We start from the raw sequence: 23,187 nt of genomic DNA, 5'->3' as shown, positions 1-23,187 counted from the left end.
ACTAGTGTGTTGGCAATGATGACACTTCACTCTTTAGTTTCTCAAATTCCTGTAAATACTGACTGTCCCAAACCAATTCTGTGTCTTTCTTACACATAGAGGATCGGTTCTTTGAGAGAGGTTGGATATAAACTTTGCCAAGTAAGTGACCATTCCTAGGCATCAGAGTAACGCTGTGACATCTTCAGGTACTTTATCAGGGTTTAAGCTACGGTCGCATTTTTTGCAAAATGCGAAAGAAAATCATAGAATGCAAAAGTAGTAGTAGCCACTTTTGCAAAAATGCATACAGGAGGTATAAAATAAGTAGACATCCAACCATCAATCATTACATTAGCATTGTAGCATTTTGCTAAAGCTTTTCCCCCCATTTTCGCTTTTTTGCGAAAGGAATTTTTATCCAGCTTAAACCCTGATATATATATATATATTAGTTATAATACCTGGCCCTGCCGAGGTTTTCTTCCATTACTGGAAGGTGAGGTGAGAATATTCTCGGAGAATGAGGGATATAAAAATTGGAAAAAAATCAAGAATATTCATTTCTCTTTTAAATATTTTTTTTTACTAATGTTGTTTATATTATGAAATATAAATCACTTTTCATTGCCTGAAACATTTAAACAAAGTAATTTTTTACATAATCGCCCCCAATTTAGTTGTCAATATTCTGTGAATATTCTTTCGGTCATGATGAGAGAAGTTTTAAAAGTTTGGTTATGAAGATGTTGCTTCACAAAACAACAAAAAAGATAGCAAGAAATTTATTTGTACTTAGGTGGTACAACCTTGTCAAGTGCTGGAAGCAAGATCAATGTGAATTATTTTCTCTCTCTCTGGAAGCGCACACTTTCTCTTAACAATCGCAGCGCCACAACTACTTTACCGCACACCAACTCTGGCCATATGTCTCTCCATACGGCAATTTCCAACCAGGAAAGTTAGGTGGGAAATACATTCATCAGAGAAAAGAACAGTTTCGCAAAATTTTGGCGTGCTGCGCTATGCTGTAGGAGCCAGCGTGCAAAGTCTATGCGACGAGCATAATTCTTCATTCAATGCTTAGACTCGTTACAACCTCTCACCCTTCAGCACCTGCCGTGTTGAGGATTGTGACACACCAAGGCTGCGGCCCACAGCTCGTGTGCTTGTAGTTGGCTGATTTGCCACCATCTAAAAAATTTTGTCTTCCACACCTGCTGTTTTGGCTGTCCTTGCACGACCTGCCCCAGACTGGGAAGCAAGAAAGGATCCTGCTTCGCAGAGCATCCGATGCAAGCACGTAAATGTTTTTGAATTGGGAACCGCCTGTGCTCGGGTGGTGCATGGTATGAAGCAGTTAAAGGGTGAATTTGGTGCCCCTTCACGTCCAGTGATCAGGACATCAGACCCACCTGTTCCCCTCTAGTTACCGCCCTGGTTCCGAACATTATTTATAGTTTTTTTTTTCACTTCTGTGTAGCATGGACTCCCTTATGCATTTGGGGCCTGGCTCATGTATTAAGACCACCCTGCTTTTATCTCAGTTTCAATGAGCGAAAAAATAACGTAATTTCATGAATGCTGTCATAACCAGGTTTGACTCTACAGGTATGCATGAAGGAAAACGCACCCGTAAATTTGCACTTAAAGTCATGCCCCCCCCCCCCCTCCCAAGGAAGCTAACAGGGCTGAAGCAGACATCGCTGTCTTAATGCATGGGCCCAAGCAGGCCTCAAAAATAAGAACCGGTTCCGTGGGGTCTCAGAAAAATCACTTGGCCGGAGGCCCCATGACGTTATTAAGACGGCCCTGCTTTGCACACTCTAAATTCATTTGTGAGAGCCCTTGAAAATTCTGGCCTGAGGCCCGACACAAATCTGGGATGGCCCCAGCTTTAGGATGCAAGGGTCCATGCCTGGGGGCTCTGCAGCAGACTGTGGGGGGGGGGGGGGCAATAGTAAGAAAATCCAACAAGTATGGTTTTTTATGCAAATTTCAAAATGTCTAAAGAACAAGAAAATTTTTGTCAGTAAGTTATCTTAATTATATAGCTTAGTTTGTGATAGATGATGTTTTTACGTCAAAAAAAATATCTGACATTTAGTTTGAAAATACAATAATAAAGCGCCAAGTTCAGTGGTTTGATTTTCCCTTTCAGCCCTTCTGTTTCTTGCAACCTTGGAAGAAGAGCAATTCCTTTGAAGTAGACAATGAGACAATGCATTGGGGGAATGCACAATAGACCTTCCAATAGGTTACAAAAGCTTTTGCCGCGAACAAAATGTAAATTTTCGCAACAGAAAACTCGCTGCGTCCGCCACCAGCGGCGACGTATTGGTACGCGTACAGTATAAACCTATATCTTTTCAATTCCCCCCCCCCCCGAGTGTTGCTGCGACGCAGTGGGATCTGGGCCTTTAACTGAAAGCCTCTTTTGACCATAAATAATAGTTTAGTGAGAAAAAAATTAAATTTTAATCAAAAGTTTCCAAAACATCTGCTGAGGAAGGAAAGGGTTTCTGTTGGAAAAATTGTGGTCCCTGAAATTTTGTATCGCCCCCCCCCTCCCATAAGTCTGGCCTTGCCCCTATAGAGTAGATTATATTTATGAAGGTGTTTGCCCAAGTGTTTATTAAATATATAATTTTTTTTTTGGAACCATGATTTAACTTTGAACTGAATGAGTTTGTGAGTTTGAAAGTGGTCAAGCTCTGCCACATCTGACCATTCTCCTCGAGGAAAGGTAAAAAACATGGAACATTTAATACAACTCATAGGCGGAGATAGACTTGGAAGTCTGGAGGGGGCATAATGATGATGTCAATTCATATATATGTCAGATCAGTCTACTTCCCCTTTGATGCTCTGTCTCCCCCCCCCCTCCCGTATCTCTGCCCATGATACAACTCAACAGCAAGTCAAAGTAAGTTAGTTTTAGAAATGCTATTAACAGGTCAATTGTATAAAAGTCACACATACCATTAAACCATGAATACTATCAGGTTCTGGAAACTGTAGCCCAAAATAGTCCCGTTCAAATAGCTCCAAATGTAGAAACACAGAATCTAGCAATACTTGTCCTTTCGCTTTTCTCTATATATTTGAAAAAAAAAATCATGCTCATTCTTTCCTTCTTTTCTACACAAAATACAAATACTTTTACTGATCATGCAATTATAATAATTCCATATCCCCCACAGCACAGTAAGTGCAGTGAAACTTCTCTAAGACTTCAGAGCAGCAGTACAAAATATACCCCCATCTATCGGTAATGATAGGTAGTCAAGTACATGCAAGGCTGTAACAAGGATTTTTTCCACCCAGAACACGATTTCGCAGCTCCCACTAATTTTGAATTTGATAATTTTATATAATGGTGTTCTTTGTTTTCCCTTAAAACTTACCAATCCTAAATTTTTCTGCCCGGGGCAATCGCCCTCTCTGCCCCCTTTAGTTCCGGCCCTGAATACATGTGCTATTTACAATTAGTAAAATATTGCATAGCACTGCATTGAAAACTTTGTTTATCAAATTATTTTTCACATTATCTGTATACCTATACAGTACACAAATAATAATACTCTATCAATGAGCAATGAGCTTAAGTGATGTCTTAACAACGTTGAAAATGCTCTTTGTCTAGTACTGCTTGTTTCATGAGCAATCAGCAGCTGCATTAATTCCGCCTCGGGCAATGCCTCTGAATTGCTATTAATTAGCTGCTCGACTTCTATATCCATATCATTGAGCCTTTCTCCACCTACCTGTTTCGCTAAATTGACAATGTCTTTCATAATATCTTCAGTTGGCTCTGTAAAAATGGTTGTGTCCTGGAGCGCACATTGTGGCCAAATGTCAATCCAACACGAGTTTCTCTCTTAACACTTTTGGGTCTAAGCCCGACTCAGGATGCCGTTTTTGTTCAAGGGGACTAAGCCAGAGTCTGACTCGGGCTTAACTTTTAACCCTCATAGCTATAAAATGGCTGAATATATACTTGTGTTCCCAGTGCAGACGTGCCAACTTTTGAAATCCAGAAATTCTCCCGAGGGGGGTACCCCTCCCCCCGACACTCATAGACTCGATAAAAAAACATTTTTCGAAAAAAATATTTTTTAATAAATTAAGAAAAAGTTACATTCTTCCCCCCCCCCCCCCCCAAGGCAGGTTCTGCATTGCCCCTGAGAAGAATATAATTCTATGCCAGTCTTTTCATGCAGAATAGAGAAATCACATCTACATACTGTTCATAAAGTATGTGTTTCCTTTCGTGGATGCTATCAGTGATTGATAATCTTGGGTATATGAATTCTTAAAAGCTTTATATTTAGCTGTATATAGCTCAAAGTTTTATATTTTCTTTCTGAAGATGTTTAATCGGAAGAAACAATTTAAAAAATTAAAATTACAAAGCTGCGGACGAAAAAACGTGTTTACCGCGCAGCTGTTAATGGAATACAATAACGATTATACAGGAATTTCGGCAACGAAGGTCATGCCCCTGATAAACGATTGCCGATAAATGCTACGAAAACAAAGTCGCGTCTTTGCCAGTTGCTTAAATGCGGTCATAGAGACTTTTTTATGGCTGCTCGATGAAAATGACTACGGCTGTTCTCTACGGGTGTTTTCCCTAATGACGATGGTAATTATTGACGCCACGACAACGTGAAAGCTCGCGTAAAATCTAATTTTCTGCCAAAATCCGGTGAAATTTTAACAAATCCGGAGAGCAGGAGGAAGGATGAAAAATCCGGAGTCTCCCGCCTAAATCAGGAGAGTTGGCAGGTCTGCCAGTGTTTTTAAACATAATCTATAAATCTTCTAGTTCCAAAAAAATGATCATTCAGATTTCAAAAACAATGGTATATTCATATGGTATTTCAGATTTCAAAAAAATTTGAAAATGAGTGTTTTTAGATTTAGCTTGTATAGACTTGATAATCACTAATTTAAAAAAAAACTACTAAAGGAGAGGCTTGACACACTAATTAGAAAAGTAACCATTTCTCTTGTTTTTGTCACTGATACAAGTCTAAGTTGTGCTTTTGTTCTCTTCAGTTTCAAGTATTTTTGAATATATGTTTGATCTTGCTTCTTTTACCAGAATTTACTAATTTCATATTTAAAGCAATAAGTGTTGCTTTTGAGTTCACTCTTGATCATCATCTCAGTTTGATTCAACATACTTTGAGATGACTTCTTTTACTGGGTTATTCTTAGAATATTTATTCGAAGTTCTCAGAAATTTAATAAAGTGATTAAAAGTATAGACCTAATTTTTTTAACTTAAACTGTAGAATTAAATTATTTTTGGTTTAAACTATAGAATAATGATTAAACTATTAGAAATTCAAGAGAATGATTCTATTTTCACAAAAAATTCAATCCGAGCACATCTGTTTTCACTCCCTATTTTTAACTGATTTGTGATTGCTCCATGTATTTATTTTCTAGCATCTTTAACAGATTTCCAGTTTCTCGTTTTACTTCCAAGTTTTCTATTATTCATTTTCTACTATTCATTCTCTCGATATGCCATTTCTTTTTACGTTATTCACCAGCATGTTTAGTGTTCAATGGAAAATGGTTTCCAGATGAGCATTAATTAAAATTACTTTGTCTAGACCATAGTTTCCCAACCTTTTATGTCCCATCGCCCCTTCTTCAGAAATTTTTTTCTCCCATCAACCCCAATGCAATCTAACCCATAGGATCCTATGTTATACCAGTTATCTTCTACCACCCCCTGAAGCATTCTATCGCCCCCAGGGGGGCGTTAACACCCACGTCAGGAATCACTGGTCTAGCCCATGGTTGTGGTTTGAAATTATGACTGTATTGGATGGAATAATTTACAGAAACAATTGTAATTTATGATTCATTTCATCTAGCTGGAACACAATTCAAGATAGTGTACAATAAATATGTGTAAATATATGAAGTGAATATGAAGTCCAGGATAAGAGCTTTGATGACTTAACTGCCTATCTTATCTCTCACCATATTACTCATGGCATATACAAAAATCTGAGTTTCCCCCCAGATAATTTTACTCATGCAGCTTATATGCCAGAGAGGCACCAAAATGATGTTTAGCACAGGCGAGAATTTCGTCTCGAGCCTTCCCTGCTCCTTCACATGATTGCACGGGGGCTATTATATATTTTTTAATAAAGAGACATGTGAAAAATTGACTCGGGTGTGCATAGAAAATAACGACCTAGGCAAACCACATCCCTAGATGTGGAAGCCCCTATAGCTGTCGGTATAAATGCTCAATCTCAAAGCAATGTAGCCGGAATGGGATGACCATTAAAAAAAGTACAGGCTCAGGATGATTTATTCCATAGGTTAGATCATCTCATATTTTATGATACAGACCAATGTTTCTAATAATATTCAGATGTTGAAAGAGGTGATTGTCGTCCTCTGGAACTGTGTCTGTTTTGGAATCAGCTATAAACTGTAGATCCCAATACAATTAACCCTGATATGCAGAATATGATAATGTGACAAAAATGGTTACTGTAGCTCTAAGGGATGCTAGCATGTTACCATATTATTTTCCGTGTCTACCACATACCCAAAGAGAAGTTTTGTGAATTTTTATTGACCTCTGCTTGTATGCTTGAATAAGCTTTGCTGGAACCTTACATCAAATACATTTCAAACCAACCACGACTATGGTCTAGACAAAGTAATTTTAATTAATGCACAACTGAAACCATTTTTAATTGAACACTAAACATACTGGTGAATGACATAAAAGGAAATGGCATATCAAGAGAATGAATAGCAGAAAATGAATAATAGAAAACTTGGAAGGAAAACGAAAGACTGAAAATCTGTTAAAGATGCTGGAAAATAAAATACACGGAGCAATCACAAATCAGTTAAAAATAGGGAGTGAAAACAGATGTACTCCGATTGAATTGTTTTGTGAAAATGAATCAAAGGAGTTGACTTTTTTTTGAAAAAATAGCTGGAAACAGTGATTGAAGGGTTTTTGTTATTTTGTTGTTGTTCTGTGGATTAGTTGCAATTCACGTAGTTTGATCCCATTCGATAAGTTCTCTGCGCCGAATCCTGGGGAGGGGGCCATCAATCTAATTCCATTTGCAGCCCCAAGAAATAAAATTGCAGGGAGAACAAATGACGGCATCGAAAGTAAGCTTCTATTGTGAAGCAACATCAAAGTTTCTTAAGGGAAAATTTTTGGCGTTTTTTTAGCAGAATGTAGCAAACGGGGGGGGGGGGGGGGAATATTCAAAATTGTTTTTAGCAGGATGTAGATGTCAAAAATTGTAGCAGTTTGGTTTGTAGCAATTGTAACAGATTTTCCACTCCTAGAGATTGTCACATGACAATAAACCTACATCTCAGTGCTTGCTTTCTTAAGTAAGCAGTAGAAACCTAATGTCCTTCAAATGCAATCTGATAATTGCAGTTGATAATAGCCTTCAATTAATGAGTTTAAAAAGAATTTTACTTCATTTCTTACGAGGAGAGGTTAGAGAGAGAAAAAGAAAAAGGTTAAAAGCACTTCATTCTGACATCACACAGGAGATCATGCATCCAGTTTATGACTCTTATCAAGAATTTTGTATCAGTTTATTACCTGAATATTTTTTTAATTATTGTCAGAAATTTATACAATAAATATTTATGGAATGATGAATGCACATTTTATCTACTGATTGCACAAAAATAATCTAAATACATACACTAAAATTGCTATCCATTAGGGAAATGAAGTGTACCAGATGCTTATTGGGACAACCACTAGCGTAATTTAGAGTGCTGTTAGCAGCCAAGAATTCCTATTAATGCTCGTGATTTAAGCTGCTTTTTGTTTCGACTGTTGAAACACACAAGATTGCTAATTGTTAGTTATCTTGATAACAGGCTAGTATAAAAAAAAAGTTATATTGAAGTTACTAACACTTAACTGAAAAGTTTTGTGAGAATCATCTAGAAGAAAAATGGTACATCTGATGTTTCTTCCAGCCATTTCATGAGGAACATCCGATGCTTGGGTAGTTCCCTTCACACTCCTTTTGAGCATTCTGGAACATTAATAGAATTTTTAAAAATGATATTGATTAGAAAAATTCATTTCATCAAGTTAATCAAGATTCAAATAAGGTTCAATAACTGCTCAAAATCGATTTGTGATTCTTACATATCTCACAAAGAGAAAAAAATAAAATTATCAAAAAAAGTTAACAAAAAAAATCTAAAAAATTCTTAGGGGCACTTCTTAACCTGCTAATAAATGAAATACAGTCTGCAGTGCATTCATGGTCGTTCCTGTACCCTGTGCAAGAATTCACATTTAAGCCCCTTCTGTCCATTCTCAAACCCACAAAGGCCCATAAGTAGGCCTTGTGTGGGTGCTACACCTGTTGCACCTGCCTAGTTACGGCACTGACAGTCAGCAATGAAGTTTTTTAGAATTTTATGGTTGAAAAAATTAATTCAAATTTAACCATGTTAAGAGATCGGCAAAATGCTTCATCTAACCTGCTGTTTCAGGCACTCAACTTAATATTTATGCTAGACAAGCCAATAACAACACTATTTTTATAGTTCATTTTTTCAACTCTGACAAGTACTGATACTCTGCATAATTTTTTCTTTACATTTTTATTTTTGTTTTCTCTTTTTTCGTCAAATTTATGGGGACAACAGATTTTGAATTTGTTTTGCTAGAGCTTGAAATGCATTCTCAAAGCAAGGTCTTTAGATAAAATATTACTGCAGCTTGATATTGCAACCAAGAAATTTGATTTTTTTTAACTTTTATGTCCCCCCCCCCCCTCCCTAACTTAAGAACTCCCTATCAAACCTTTCATCTAGTTACGTAATGCCAGGAGAAAGACATTTTTACGTTTTGCAACACTTATCAAGAACTAAGCATGTTGAAAACATGTGCTTTTTAGAAATAATAGATGTCTCTGAACTGAATCACATGGTAAAGTGAAAATAATTTTCAATTATACAGAGTGCATATGTAGCAGCATATATGCCATTTTACTGGTGAACTAACAGTCTTGGAGGAATACTTCTTATTAGAAAAAGTATTAAGATTAGTAAGAAAAACATGACCTGGATGCCGTCATGTTACATAATCATGCTGTCCGGTAAATGATTTTTGTACTTATTATTATACACCACAGGCTGTGTCGTAATCATGCTGTCAAATAAATGTTTTTTCCAATTATTATTGGCCTTTTTGTAACACTCAACATCACACCCTTTATAAGTATTTTTGCAATTTTCACAGATTAAACGCGTAGTCTGTGATACCAGTTTTTGTTTCTTTTTATACATATCGCCTCCCTGAGTCTGTCCCCACTTCAAAGCAACACCCTGTATTTGTCAAAAAATAAATAAAAAAAATAGCTAGGAGGACATCTAATAAAAACACTCATCTCTTATTTTCTGAATAAATTTAATTTGTGAATTTATTTACCATTTTGATTTTAAAGGAGGTTCACGTGATGACTACATTCTTCTGACCCTTTTCAACACAAAATTTGATACGAGGCAACTGGTGTTGTAAGACTTGAATCAATGTTTTCCAAATGTCATGAATAGAAAAAAAAAAACTAAGGGAAATTTTCACTTGGCTATAAACCAGGGTTGGTAAAAAAAAACCAAACAACCGGGTTTTTTTTGTTTAAACCGGTTTTTTGTTTTAAATAGTATTAACATTAAAAACAATGAAATTTCTGAATAATCATTCAAACTTCCAATAATTAACTAAAATAAAATGTTTATTAATGTAATTAACACTATTCCCATGCTAATTAATCAATAAATATTTATTACATTTTAACAAAAACCAACTTTTGCAATTTAATTATTTTTTGCTTTACTCAAAGGATTACTGTATGTTTGAAAATTCCTTTAATGTTGTTATTAATCATATAATATATAAAGGGTTTTCTCCAGTTACTTTCAGTATACTTAATCAGGAAGCTATTTTGCAAAAAGTAATAAAAATTAGGTGAATATAATGTATTTAATGAAGCATAAATAATGCAGATTAATTAGCAATGACTTACGATATACAGGGTGATTATAACTAAGGTTCTGATTTCAAAACACTGTAAAAAAAGAATGATTGTCAGAATGACTTGAAAATTGACATGAATATTCTGGAAAAAATGCAACTTTATTTGATAAAGGGAAAACAACACTTAAAAATACTTAAAAATGTAAAATTAATGACATCATCCAACATGTTGGAAATTGCTCGCAGAATGGAAACGATATCCAGCCATGGCAAAATACCTTAATTATAGCATTTCACGATTTCATAATTCATGGAAACATCACAAAAAATGAAGTAATTGAACAAATAACTACAACTTACTCAAGAAATGTTAAATATGTTGTCCACAGCGTGTTCTGGCTATGAGGTTGAAAGCACAAAAATTCTTGTCCAACAACAGAATCGGAGTATGCCATGGTCATAATGTGGATGTGCTTGCAATTTCAGCTTTATTAAACCAAACACGCCCCCCCCCCCGTTAATATTCCTGAGGAACTTCTAACATATAGGGAATGTGCTGGAGATTGCAATTCACCAAAGTTTGCAATCTGGCCACTGTTTATGACATTTTGAGTAACCCCCCACAGCCAGAAATTACAAGGGCATCCTGTCTACATACCAAACCATAGTTTGTTTCAGGTTAACTTTGCAGTGAAGAGAAAGGTAGAGAGTGTATTCCTTCACCACAAAATATAGTTCCCATACATCGGAGGTTTCTGATGATCATTTATATAGAATATTTCGAATTTTTTTTTATGATTTCGAAAAAGACACTGAAAAAATACCGTTTTGAACCAATGTATATTCCTTTAAAATTTTTAAATTAGAAAAAATATTGGTTACCATTATCAAAAATCCATGGCGAGCTCAAGAACATTTTGGCGCGATTTCCAAGAAATTTTCCCCGCCAATATCACTGTCGCGCTTTTTTTTTGGTTGCACAATTATATATATATATCGTCATTTTGTTGAATTTTTCATTCAGTTTTGAATGTAGTTATAGGCCTACGACGAATATTCAGTTTTTTTTTTTTCTCCCGAAAATAGCCTCCAACGAATTCAGATATTCACTCATAGATTACAGGAAGTGTCCCTCTTTCACGACAGCGCCGATACCGTTGTGAGAGGCTCTCTTTATGGGTGTAGGTTACGGTTTAACTCTTTATTACGGCGTCCCCCTTTTTTAAAATTATCTATTTCTTGCCGTGTTCGTAGGATAGGGGTGGTTTCTGAATTCCAATAGCCGATAGCGGAGGGTGTTGACATAAGTAATGTCTCTTTTGCGTCCACACCAACTTCTCCCCCACAGCACACACACAGAGGCTGTCTCTCCAGATAAATATAAATAAGCAAGAGAGAGACCCACAATGGTTTAGGCTTGCAGTGTATTTTTTCCTTCTGTGACAGTTGTATCTTTCCACCAGAGATAGACACGCTAAAACGTTCTCCGTTCTTTTTGGCAATAATGCATAAAGCACGTTATTGAAAGGAAGAGGAATTTTGGATTGCAGATGGCCTGATGGAACACATGTTGAAGCAACAACAATTAATAAGTAATAGAGAATCCAATAGTTCTACAACTTCAAGTCAGGATTCCATAGAATGGGAATCCATAAAAAATGACTAAAACTGTAGTGATAACAAGTGGCATCGACGTATATGCGTTCGGGTGGGTGAGCGACGGAAATTGCGGCAATAAAAGTGAGTAAAAGAATTCTAAATTTTTCCTTAACCGCACTTTAATTTCTAAAAGTATTGACAATGTTTTTTTTTTTTTTTCATTAGCTAATTGTTACTGACTGAAATTTTTTCTACAAGCATTATGTTATACGAAAAAAATATTTTTTTTCTGCGAGATTGGCGAGAATCAGCCATACCTTACCGAGGTCGTGCATCGATACATAGGTCAAGAGGCTTCCGTTGTCATAGCAATGAGTGTGCGGTTCCCTCGTAGCTTCCTCTTCACTGCAAAGTTAACCTGAAACAGACTATAGTCTTTGTCTTTAAGGACAGTTGGTGTATTTATTGGATTATAGGACCACCTGCCCCTAGCATGATAGTGTCACTACTGTAGCCGCTTCTTTGTGAAGGGAAAAAGAAACCGTGAGATAATACACCACTACATTTAGATGTGTGATGCAATCCTCATTCATGAATTTGCTAAAGATAGAGCATCAGAACGTAGCCAAAGGTTAGAAAATGTTGTAAGAATGAGAAATTTTGGCTTTTATATATAACTTTAAATAACTTAAGGCGGATACACACTGCTGTGACGTGTAATCACGTGACATCAGATGGCGCAATATCATATCAGACATTATACTGTGTGCACACTGGTCTGATGCATTAAGACCGAAACACGCTACGATGTTGAATTTGTGAAACCTTACTTGTGGAAATTCTGTGATGTACAAATTATGTGACGTGGAATTCCCATGTCACAGAATTTCCACGAATCAGAATTCACAATGTCCCTGACATGACGTGAAATCACACCACGTCAGTTTAGTGTATTTCAGCCCTTACACCATCGGTCGAAGTGTAGCTGTTGTGTGCATTGGTCATGATACCTACTATTGTTTTTTGAGACATTCTACTATTTTGATTTTTCTCAAAATGAAGATTTATTGACAAAGGTCGGGATTACTCTATAAAAGTTTTTGAAAATTTCTTTCATAAAACTTAAATGCAATTTTCAAGTTCTGTAAAGTATTTTTTATCAAACTTTTATAGTGTAATTCTGGCCGTACACTACTTGAACCTGTCCATGCGGAACTCACGTTAGAAAATTAATTATATGGTACAGCTTTTTTTCGATGTGAGCTGAACATAACAACACAGCCATCTGCTCCTTTTTTTACTATATTATTGTTTATAGTCGGTTTGAGAGAGACCCAAAGGGATAAAAAAAACCAAAGTCAAACAACTACAAAAACACTCTCCATCCTTCTCTCTCTCTTACAATCTACGAACTCTAAAATTCAAGTCTGCTTGCGGCGACTATTAACATGCAACGTCTATTGAATTGATAGAAGTGACAGCTGTCGGACTGATAACCAACCCCACTTCGTACCAGAGAGAGTTCGTTTGGTGCTGTGCAGTAGACCTTTTTAGCCATCCTGGCAGAGGCCCAGCTAGGTCTCCATTAACTACCTTTATTTAAAATCATAGGGGAAAGGGCCTTTAGTTGCCAATATCCCTAGTAATTTTTAAGATTGGAATAGGAACAGCAATACCCTTCGAAACAGCCGACTGTAATACATATACCCGAAAAGCAGAGCATCGGAAGTGTTTAAAAAATGTTGGTGCGTGCATGGGCGCAGATATACCCCCCCCCCCCAGCATGAAAGTTGGAGTTGACTGATCTAATGTATTTGTGTATATATGAATTGACATAATCGTCCCCCCCCCCCCCAGACTTTCAAGTTTATATCCGCCTACGGCAGCGTGACTCGAATTTTTTTGTGAGAGAAATAATGATATCTAAATTAATTTTATTAACTCTGAGGGGTGCTCGTACTCGTGTCATAAAATGGTGGGTGATAGAGTATACATAGAACCTCATTTTTGACGCCCACTGGCTGAAAGCATAGGCGGAGATAGACTTGGAAGTCGGGGGGGGGGGGAAGACACAGTCATTATTTCCGGGGGCACGATGATGATGATGTCAATTCATGTATGCATATATACATTAGATCAGTCAACTTCACCTTTGACGCTGGGGGGAGGGGAGGGGGGACAATGCCCCCAGGCCCCCCCCTATCTCCGCCCATCGGTGCTTTCAGCCACCGACCTGTCAACCAAAGTTCAACAAATGGATATTTTTACCACTTGTAGCCATAATATTGTAAGTGCAAACTTTGAAATTACTCCTTTTATACAAGATAAAACACCGAAAAAAAATTCCAAATGAGTTATGTCTGATGAATATAGTCAGATGTGACGGTTGAAGTTTTTATGGATTTTTTTTATGGCACCAATGTGATGATTGGTTGTTTTTCACAGCACCAATTATGTTGTGGTGCAAAATTTGTTGAGTACGTACTATTCAAGTTGACAGTACTCCAAGAAAGAAAACTTTTGGCCTGGTGATCATATTAGTGGGGTACCATTTTTGAGTTGTTACAGTGTCCGCAATAACCCTTTGTGTGTCGGTGAGTAATTCTCCTGAATAAATATGTACTACAGCATTTTAACCTAAACAATTAAGTCACAAAGAAAAAATAATATGTCAACACACAGAGGTCTAAATGCACATTAGGTTCTTTAATTCTTAATTCATATAACCAAAAACAAAATACCAAAAAGAAAAAAACGATGCTGAAATACCTTACTTTACTTATCGAAAAATTATTTGATTGCAAAAGACAAGAAACTAAATATTACTGCAGTTTGGCTTTTCCTGACCACTCAACAAAATTTGTAAGAGAAAATTTACTCACTATCTCCCATATTAAGGTCACTTCATTCTTGACGACAAACCGGATTTCGATGAACAGTTCCCTTTAACTTGAACACTCAGTACGGACAGTTCGTTTTCTCATAAGTCATCCTTTGACTGGCGAATCTGCTTGGCGAATTAAACGATTAATGTCCTCTGTATCTGCTGAAGCGACGGTCCGTGCACATACTTTACGATGTCGGAGCATCAAAGTTCTCCATCTGTACTACCACTCGGGGTAGTGTGGACATGGACGAAGTAGCATCCTTAGACTGGACTGCAAGAGACAGCTGCTGGGCTTCATCTTTCTGGCATGACAATAAACCTTCCTTTCTGGATCAGTTGGGAGCAACTGATATGACGAGACAATGCTTCATACCTTCATACCGTTTTTCTTGAGCTTACATCTTCAATGTTACGACTTTTTGGCAGTTCAGAACTACATAGGGGTTTGAGTGACTTGACTTGGGATTTGAGTTTCAGGGGATCTTCAGGTTACGGGGGGCGGGGGATTCTTCAACGGCGGGAGCGTTCTTCCTCGTGCAACTGGTCCCGATGAACTGCACACCTCCAAAGTTTTTCAGTGATAATATGTAAATTGAGTGATGGGCGGGGCTTGAGAAAGCGCACCCTCTAATTTGTCGCGCAAACTGCGTCATCCAAAATTTTACCCAATTGTATCACGAGGCGCGAACACAAACATGAAACCAAAAGAAAAACATCTTCTCTCAATACGGGGTCGATTTAAGAAAATGAACGGCTTTCAGCAAAGTTTATAATTACAACAATAATTTTCAATATAAGATTTCCGGATTAAATGCATAAATATTCATCAAAATGAAAAAAACATTAACATCATTGTGTGGGGAAAAAAATTAGCTTTCCAACGATATGCGACATCATATATAAATATTCTTGTTTCGCGACATGCCGAAAAATTTAAATCTAAACAAAGGAAATTCTTAAAAAAATTCAAATTCAACACTTTCTCGATGACAGAGAATAATTTCAAGCATATATAACATTATAGTTTCTCTCCCTCAAAATATTTTACAACACAAGCCTTTTTTTTTTTCCTTCAAAGCATTGGAAACAGTGGAGAGAAAAAGAAAAAAATATATAAATTTTTAAAATTGAAATACTCACACGGTCTCAAAATTAAACTCTTGATTAACAAAAATGTTTGCTTCCCTTATTAAAAAAAACAGACTTGGAATATGCAAAAAGCGAAAATCGGCTTTTCAAGTATATAAAAAAAAATATACAACAGATTACGAACAAGTGAGAGAGAAAAAAAAGAAAGAAAAAGGAATCTTATCTTCCTTTTACATGTACCGAACGCCGTTCGTGTGGGAACAAGAAAAACTGACTCATCAAGATGGCGATAATATCTTTGATTATCAGTGGATCATTAGATGTGTCTCTCTCACAAAAGAAAGAATATATTATTCAAAAGAACACACATTTTCTCGTTCAATTTAACTCGGAATTTCTCAAAATTTTACAGGAAGAATCAGAAAAATTCAAGGAATTTGTTGTTGAGCTCAAATGATTGAGATGTCAAAGCAAAGCATTTAATATTTAGGATTTTCCGACAAACACATACAGTGTGATGCATAAAGAGTGTGTGTCCACTCTATACAAACAATCTGTGGTTCAGATCTCGGGCATTTTATGAATATCAGACAGAATGATAACACAAGAGGAAAGGAACTAGACAACCACGAGATTCGGCTCAGCTTTCCACAATAATATAAAGACAGAAGCTCAAATATTTTCCACGCGACAAACACAATTATATTTACATTTAGCAAATTTCACTTATTTGACATGACAATTCTGGGTTAAAATTATGTCAGGCATCTTTGTCAAAGGGGGGGGGGAAAGTGTCCTACTTTTCCCACCGTGACACAGACCCCGATATAATGACAAATTTGACGAGCGTACCCCGATGTAATGACAACAAATTTTACGATCGTGCACCGATTTAATAACTTTTACTATCGTACTCTGAGATAATGATACAATACATGTATGAATTATGTATATCATATAGTACATTTTATCATGTTTACCAACAACGCACCACATGTTATTATGCATAATCGCCAGCAAAAGCTACAAGTTTTATTAGTTATTAAATTTACCAATCATGCTTGGGTACTATGCATGATCACCGGTAAAAGTGATAAATTTAGAGCAACTTTCAAACTCACCAAGACGATTAGTAAGTACATAATACAAATACAACGCCACAACAGGCAAATTGCCCAACGAGGTGGCTGACTTAAGAACATCATGGATCCCTGTAAGGTTCAGGAGAAAAGAGGTTGGAAAAAGGCCGCGGAGAAACAGGAGTCGCGAGAGAGAGAAACGAGAACGAGTTGAGACATTCGAAAAAGAGGAGTAGTGTAAAAGTTTGTACCGAAGAGACAGGACGGTTTCGTGGAGGTGTTGGATAATAAATTGAATAAAGTGTTGTTTTCTTCCTTTTGGGAGTCTAGAATACAGTTATTTCGCCCTGGAATCGTAGTGGAGGTACAGCCGAGGACCTACGACCGATAAGAAGAAGAGGGGAACTTTACTGGCGCAGTCGACAGGATGAGGTCGTAGCTTCAACGACTCAAGATTGCGAGCTGAATTCGAAGAAGAGTGTCCTAGCGACGGTGGAACCACCCGGTTCGTATAGAAGGATAGTAGCAGCGTCAAGCACCCACGCTGTGTTTTTTTTTTCGTGAAGTCAACCCGACAACCGGTGCTGGGGAGGGGGGGGGGGGCAATCCTGCCCAGGCAAAAAGGAGCAGGTATTGTACGGCGGTATCGAGACGATAAATAAAGATGGCGTATTTGGCAAAGGGGAACAAGGAGGATCTGGAGACCATGGCCGCCAACTTGGGGTTAGAAGTCCGACCGGAGTTCAACTTAATGCAACTAGTGAGTACCATACAGGAAAGTGAACTGTACAACGAAGCGACGTGCAGAGAGATGCTGAAAACGATTATAGGCAATAGGAAAGAAAGAGAAGAGATGGAGGAGAGGCGTAGAGAGAAGGAGATGGAGGAGAGGCGTAGAGAGAAGGAGATGGAGGAGAGGCGTAGAGAGAAGGAGATGGAGGAGAGGCGTAGAGAGATGGAGATGGAGGAGAGGCGTAGAGAGAAAGAGATGGAGGAGAGGCGTAGAGAGAAGGAGATGGAGGAGCGGCGTAGAGGAAAGGAGATGGAACATGAACTCGAAAGACTGAGGATCGAGACAGGAGCCATAAGAGAGGAGAATAATCAAGCTGGGCGCGGCAGAACCCCCAGCCGGGATTTCCAGAACATGATGCAAAAGTTCAGAATGGAAGAAGACATAAGTCTGTACCTGGTGCTGTTCGAGCGGCAAGCTCGTCGCGCAGCCCTGGCACGGGAAGATTGGTTAGCTGAGCTCTTGGGACTTCTACCCTACGAGATGAACCAGTTAATTGCCCGCGAGCCGGAAGAGCAAGTACAGGACTATAATCAAGTTAAGGAATTGTTATTGCGGAGATTCAAACTCACCCCAGAGAAGTTCCGACAGATGTTTTCTTCGTGCCACAAGAATCAAGAGGGCACTTGGAGAGATTTCTACCACGAACTGTGTACCTATTTTGATGGATGGACGGAGGCTTTGGGGGTCACGACGTTTGAGCAACTAAGAGATTTAATCATCACCGATCAAATGAAAAAACGCGTCCCAGCAGATTTTAAGGAACACTATCTGGACGAATGGAGTGATATGGTGTCTCCAAGTGAGCTATCGGAGAAACTAGATAGGTTCGATGATGTGAAGAGGACTCTGAAGACACCCTTCCTTAGTGACAGAACGAGAACCCCAAGACCAGTTCATCAAAATCCGAGATGGAAAGCCAGTGGAAACCAGAGGCTTCAGGGTGAGTCCTTCACACCTAAGGCGACGATGGGTTCGAATTCCAGAGAGAGAGCTGCAGTCACTTGTTACGCGTGTGGAGCAGAAGGCCATATAGCAAGGTTTTGTTCTGCAAGAGGCCAGCAGGAGCCACTGAGTCGGGCCCAGGTGAACTCTGTCCAGACATAAGAGGGGGACACGATTGAAGAAACCACAGTTCTAACAGCACATATCACGGTGCCGGCAGCTGGTGTTGGTGCGGACATTGACACACCGCAGACCGTGAGTTTGAAATGTGGTCAGAAGACAATAAGAGGCGTAGTTGATTCTGGGACCCAGATCTCAGTCGTTAGATCTGATTTGGTGGAAATCGACGACAGTGAAGGCGAGGGGAGAATAAGGATCAAGTCCGCATTTGGCGAAAGTGAGATAGCCCCTCTCAGAATATGTATGATGAAGATCAGCGACGGCAAACACGGATACGTGCCAATTACTTGCGCAGTGTCGAGTTGCTTGATAAATGAAATGTTAATATGTCCGACGGCATACGACGCACTCTTGGAAAAGGTACCAGTTCCAAGTCCGATCAATGAGCCGAGCCGTAGGGACGGTGTGTGTACTTCATCTGCCGATGGCAAACAGAAGGCCAACAACGGCAATAACAACGATTTTTGCATACCTAACGAAGAACTTGAAGAGAGGATCATATCCCAAGTCGAGAGCTACTTCACCAACTTCAACATCATGAAGAACAACTTTCTGCTGAAACAAATCCAGAGAAACAAGGAGGGCTACATCAGCCTGAGGTTGGTCTCATCTTTCAGGAAGGTTAAGACTCTGACCAAGGACTGGAGGGTCGTCCGGTACTGTCTCAGGAACTCGAACAAATTCCAAGTCAACGGAGGAGGCACTAAAGTGCGCTGTATTGTGCCCGTACCGGCTTGCGAGACCAGATGCGCTAAAATGACCCCGGTCTGCAACATGCCGTCCAAGGGAATGACACCCGAGTCAGTGTCGCAGTTTATATCAGAACACGGAGAAGTCGTCGACGTGGCAGTCGTCAATAGAGGATCCAAGATACCATATGTCTGTACGAGGCGCTGTCCCTACGTCAACGGGAACATGGTGAAGAAGACGCTCGCCCTCGTCAAGTGCAAGACCAATCGGGACGTGTCCGCATCCGAGGGCAAGGCCTCGCAGCTCAAGGAGATGAACTCGAAACGATACGACGATGGTCATGCTGTCAACAGGAGGAGATCGGCAACGAACCAGTTCCTGGCTAGGCAGGAAACGTCCAAGCAATCGGACTGGCGATTGTTTTCGTGTCCATTTGCCAAAGGAATCAACAGAGCTACGAACCGGCACTCGAAGACCGAGAAAACCAGAAGCCAACCGGCTAAATCTTCAATCGTCAACAACGGCGTACCCAGGAATCAGGGCAGGGAAAGGTCATCCTTCTCTTGTGCCGGTGGTGACCACCACCCCATAAACTCTTGGATGAACAACCGTTATTTGCCATTCAAGGGTGGTATGGCCGCCGCCAAAGTAGCTGCTACTGCACGGTACAACACTCGCCTACCGGATAGCGTCATGCGTTGGCCTGGGGGTCCCGAAAGGGTGATACGCAAGATAATGCCGACGCCCTGTCACAGTAGCAGTGAGAAACCGAGTTACGCTCTTGAAGCATCATCATCATTTAAAAATGATGGATGTGCTTTTCGATGATGGGACGTGTAAGGTTCAGGAGAAAAGAGGTTGGAAAAAGGCCGTGGATAAACAGGAGTCGCGAGAGAGAGAAACGAGAACGAGTTGAGACATTCGAAAAAGAGTAGTAGTGTAAAAGTTTGTACCGAAGAGACAGGACGGTTTCGTGGAGGTGTTGGATAATAAATTGAATAAAGTGTTGTTTTCTTCCTTTTGGGAGTCTAGAATCCAGTTATTTCGCCCTGGAATCGTAGTGGAGGTACAGCCGAGGACCTACGACCGATAAGAAGAAGAGGGGAACTTTACTATCCCCGAACCCTTTTTTACCCTACCTACTACTGCTACACCACACATGCACCCCGCCCTCAACCCCCCACGAATCGGTACATGAGGGAATGTGCGTGTACGTGTAGTGCAACCTGACGTGAAGTTATTTTGTTTCTCTGTAATGCTTGTTATGTGTAGTGCTGCCATCTGCCACCAGTTTTTCAAACTATGAGTGAAGTGTTATGATTGAATGATTTTTCATTGTAGGACTGTTGCTCTCTGTGGCGAGACTTTTTAACGGGGAGATTGGCTCGCATTTGCGCCTTGAAGTTGGGAACCACAGAAAACCAACTTCAGCCGACCACCACTGTGGGGTTCGAACCCGGATCCTCGCATCGCGAGTCCGTCACTATAATCACTTATTACGTATAATAATCGCATGCATCAAATTTATCGCAATGTATATATTTATTAATCTCATATTCAAATACACTTTTTTAATTTTACAATTTCAGACTAAATAAAAATTTGTTTACTGACTTGAAACTTCATGTTTTTCTCCGATCTCGTCCCAAGAATGTTTCCGTGCATTTTGATTTCTTTATTCTCAGTGGGTAGGGTCATAGAGCAGAGAATTTGACCAAACGTGTTCGATCAGTTGCTCTTCCATCATCAACACACGAGCAAAAACAAATTAAATGAAAACACGAAAAAAATTTAAATAAATCAAAACGCGAAACAAAACGCAAAAAACAAAATTGATCAAACACGAAGCAAAAAGAACGAGGAAAACAAATATGGTGCCTTCACATGCCATCACATGACTGACGAAAATCTGAACGATTTGATTTTTTTGTGACACGTAATAAGGCGTGTTATGTCGGATTTCGTAATCTGACACATTCACACGTCGCGTCAGCACAGTGTGAACGTACCTACAGAAGGCTCATAGGTGGAATTTATATCGCATGCATTTCTACGTGGTCCCACGTCACGTCAGAGTAGTGTGCACAGGTTTTTGCACGTTATGTCAGATTACATCATCACAGACTTTACCACGTCATGTCAGATTACATCATCACAGACTTTACCACGTCGTGTCAGCACAGCGTGAACGTTCCTACAGAAGACTCATTGGTGGAACGTATATCACACGCATTAAGGTGTGGTAACATGCCATGTCAGTGTAGTGTGTATCCGCCTTAAGATACTTCATATGAAAAATATATATATATTCTGGCCACTTTTATAAGACTTTTTGAAAAAAACCACTTATAAAATCTTATGTCATTGATAAAAATGAAACATTGACTAATAGTGAAGCAATATATTTTTCAAGGAAATAAATGATATTTAGGCAACTTTTATTTTATTTTTTGTAAAACCAAACAACCCTGCTATAAACTATTGATACAAATATTAAAAAGCATAAAAAAGAAGAAATATGAAAGTATATACTGGTCCTAGAGATAAAGGGGTTGCCACAAAAAGGGATTGAAGATGCCTGTCCTGCCAGTCAATGGGTTACCACACACAGCTGTGACGCAGTGAATTTAGGTGGAAGCGATCTCAGTTCTGGGTCTCCACGAATAAATGATAAAGACCTATCACAGATGACAGAATTCCTGGCGATTAGTGAAACATGCTTCTTGCCATAGAAGCTGTATTGGCTTGGCGATATTATTTTAAGTGGTGGGAAAATTTCTTTCCTTGTGGTCGCTGAACGATGCACATGTGTTGTTTGCTTGTGTACTTTTAATAAAATTAGGGAACAAAAATTAGTAATAATTCATCCATTTTTTTAAATTTTGAATGCAACAAAAGGTTTATTTTATTGAGTGCTGACAGAAAACCACAATGTAAACAAGCCTCAGTACAATTTGTGACATTAGTTTGAATATCAGCGAGTGTTACTGAAATTAACTGGTGGAAAAACAAACCAATATGTTATAGTCATTTATTGGTTAACCAGTCAACTGTGCAATTAATTTCTCCGAGCGTTACCCGCAGTGCCCACTTTTTTTTTAAAGATGCGCTCGCTTTTTCCCTTTTCTTGGAAGTTTGAAATATTAAAATATTTTTTTATAGCATGTTTTTTATAGCTCGAATGTGTCGAGACATGATATGACACCCCGAAAGTGGGGAGGGGCGGTCATAATGTCCTGTGACTAAAAGAAATGCTGTTGATGGATTTATGTGGAACCGTAGTAGTTGAACCTTTGCTAAAAGATATATGAGTAATAAAACAGATGCATCTTCGTAAGGGAATCGGAAAAAAAAAAATTGATGGGGATGCAGCTTTGCAAAACATGACATAAATGTAATAATAATCTCAGACCTTGAAATATAATTGTCAACTCCATCTAGTGATGAGATAATAAAGTAGAAGGATGGCTGTACAGAGATGGCAGCACATGTATGGCAAATTATTTGATCATATCTGTGAAAAAGGCAGAAAAGTCTTCGTGTCGGCAAATGGCATTGTAGACAACACCATTAGTATATCAGCGACAGCAAATGCCGCCTTAACCACTTGACTGGTGAAAAAGACTGAAAAAAGTCTATGACGGCATTTGCCGTCGCAGGCACCAACATTACGTATGGCAATGACGGAAAATGCCGTTGTAACCACTTGACTGGTTAAATATAATTATTTTTTGTTTTCAATTGCGTAAGAAAGAAATATTTTATATGGACTGATTGTTTTATGTGATTTTAAATGAGAGCATATTTCACAGTTGCAATAACATCAAATGAGTTCACATAAAGAAATAAACGATGGTGTATTTATGCATGATACCAGAATGAAGAGGAAATTATCCAGATGAACCAAAAGTCTCAACTTTTG

General features: G+C 38.7%; 1 protein-coding gene across 2 annotated transcripts in view; it reads right to left on the bottom strand.

Moving 5' to 3' along the window:
* Window positions 1-23,187, bottom strand: part of Ptpmeg (protein tyrosine phosphatase Meg) — a 595,691-nt gene that overhangs the window by 555,375 nt on the left and 17,129 nt on the right. For both annotated transcript variants that reach the window (XM_089247192.1, XM_089247198.1), the window contains 2 exons: window positions 7,928-8,051; window positions 2,962-3,075 (listed from right to left, as the gene is read on the bottom strand). In XM_089247192.1, coding sequence (XP_089103318.1) covers window positions 2,962-3,075; window positions 7,928-8,050 — 237 coding nt within the window. In that variant the 5' untranslated portion in view covers window position 8,051. The remainder of the gene's footprint in view (window positions 1-2,961; window positions 3,076-7,927; window positions 8,052-23,187) is intronic.

Source organism: Pholcus phalangioides, unplaced genomic scaffold (genome assembly GCF_987345545.1).
Source record: "Pholcus phalangioides strain wild (caught in Gottingen) unplaced genomic scaffold, Ppha-v1.0 ptg000003l_1, whole genome shotgun sequence".
Classification (NCBI taxonomy): domain Eukaryota; kingdom Metazoa; phylum Arthropoda; class Arachnida; order Araneae; family Pholcidae; genus Pholcus; species Pholcus phalangioides.
This window is presented reverse-complemented; position numbering and strand designations above follow the sequence as displayed.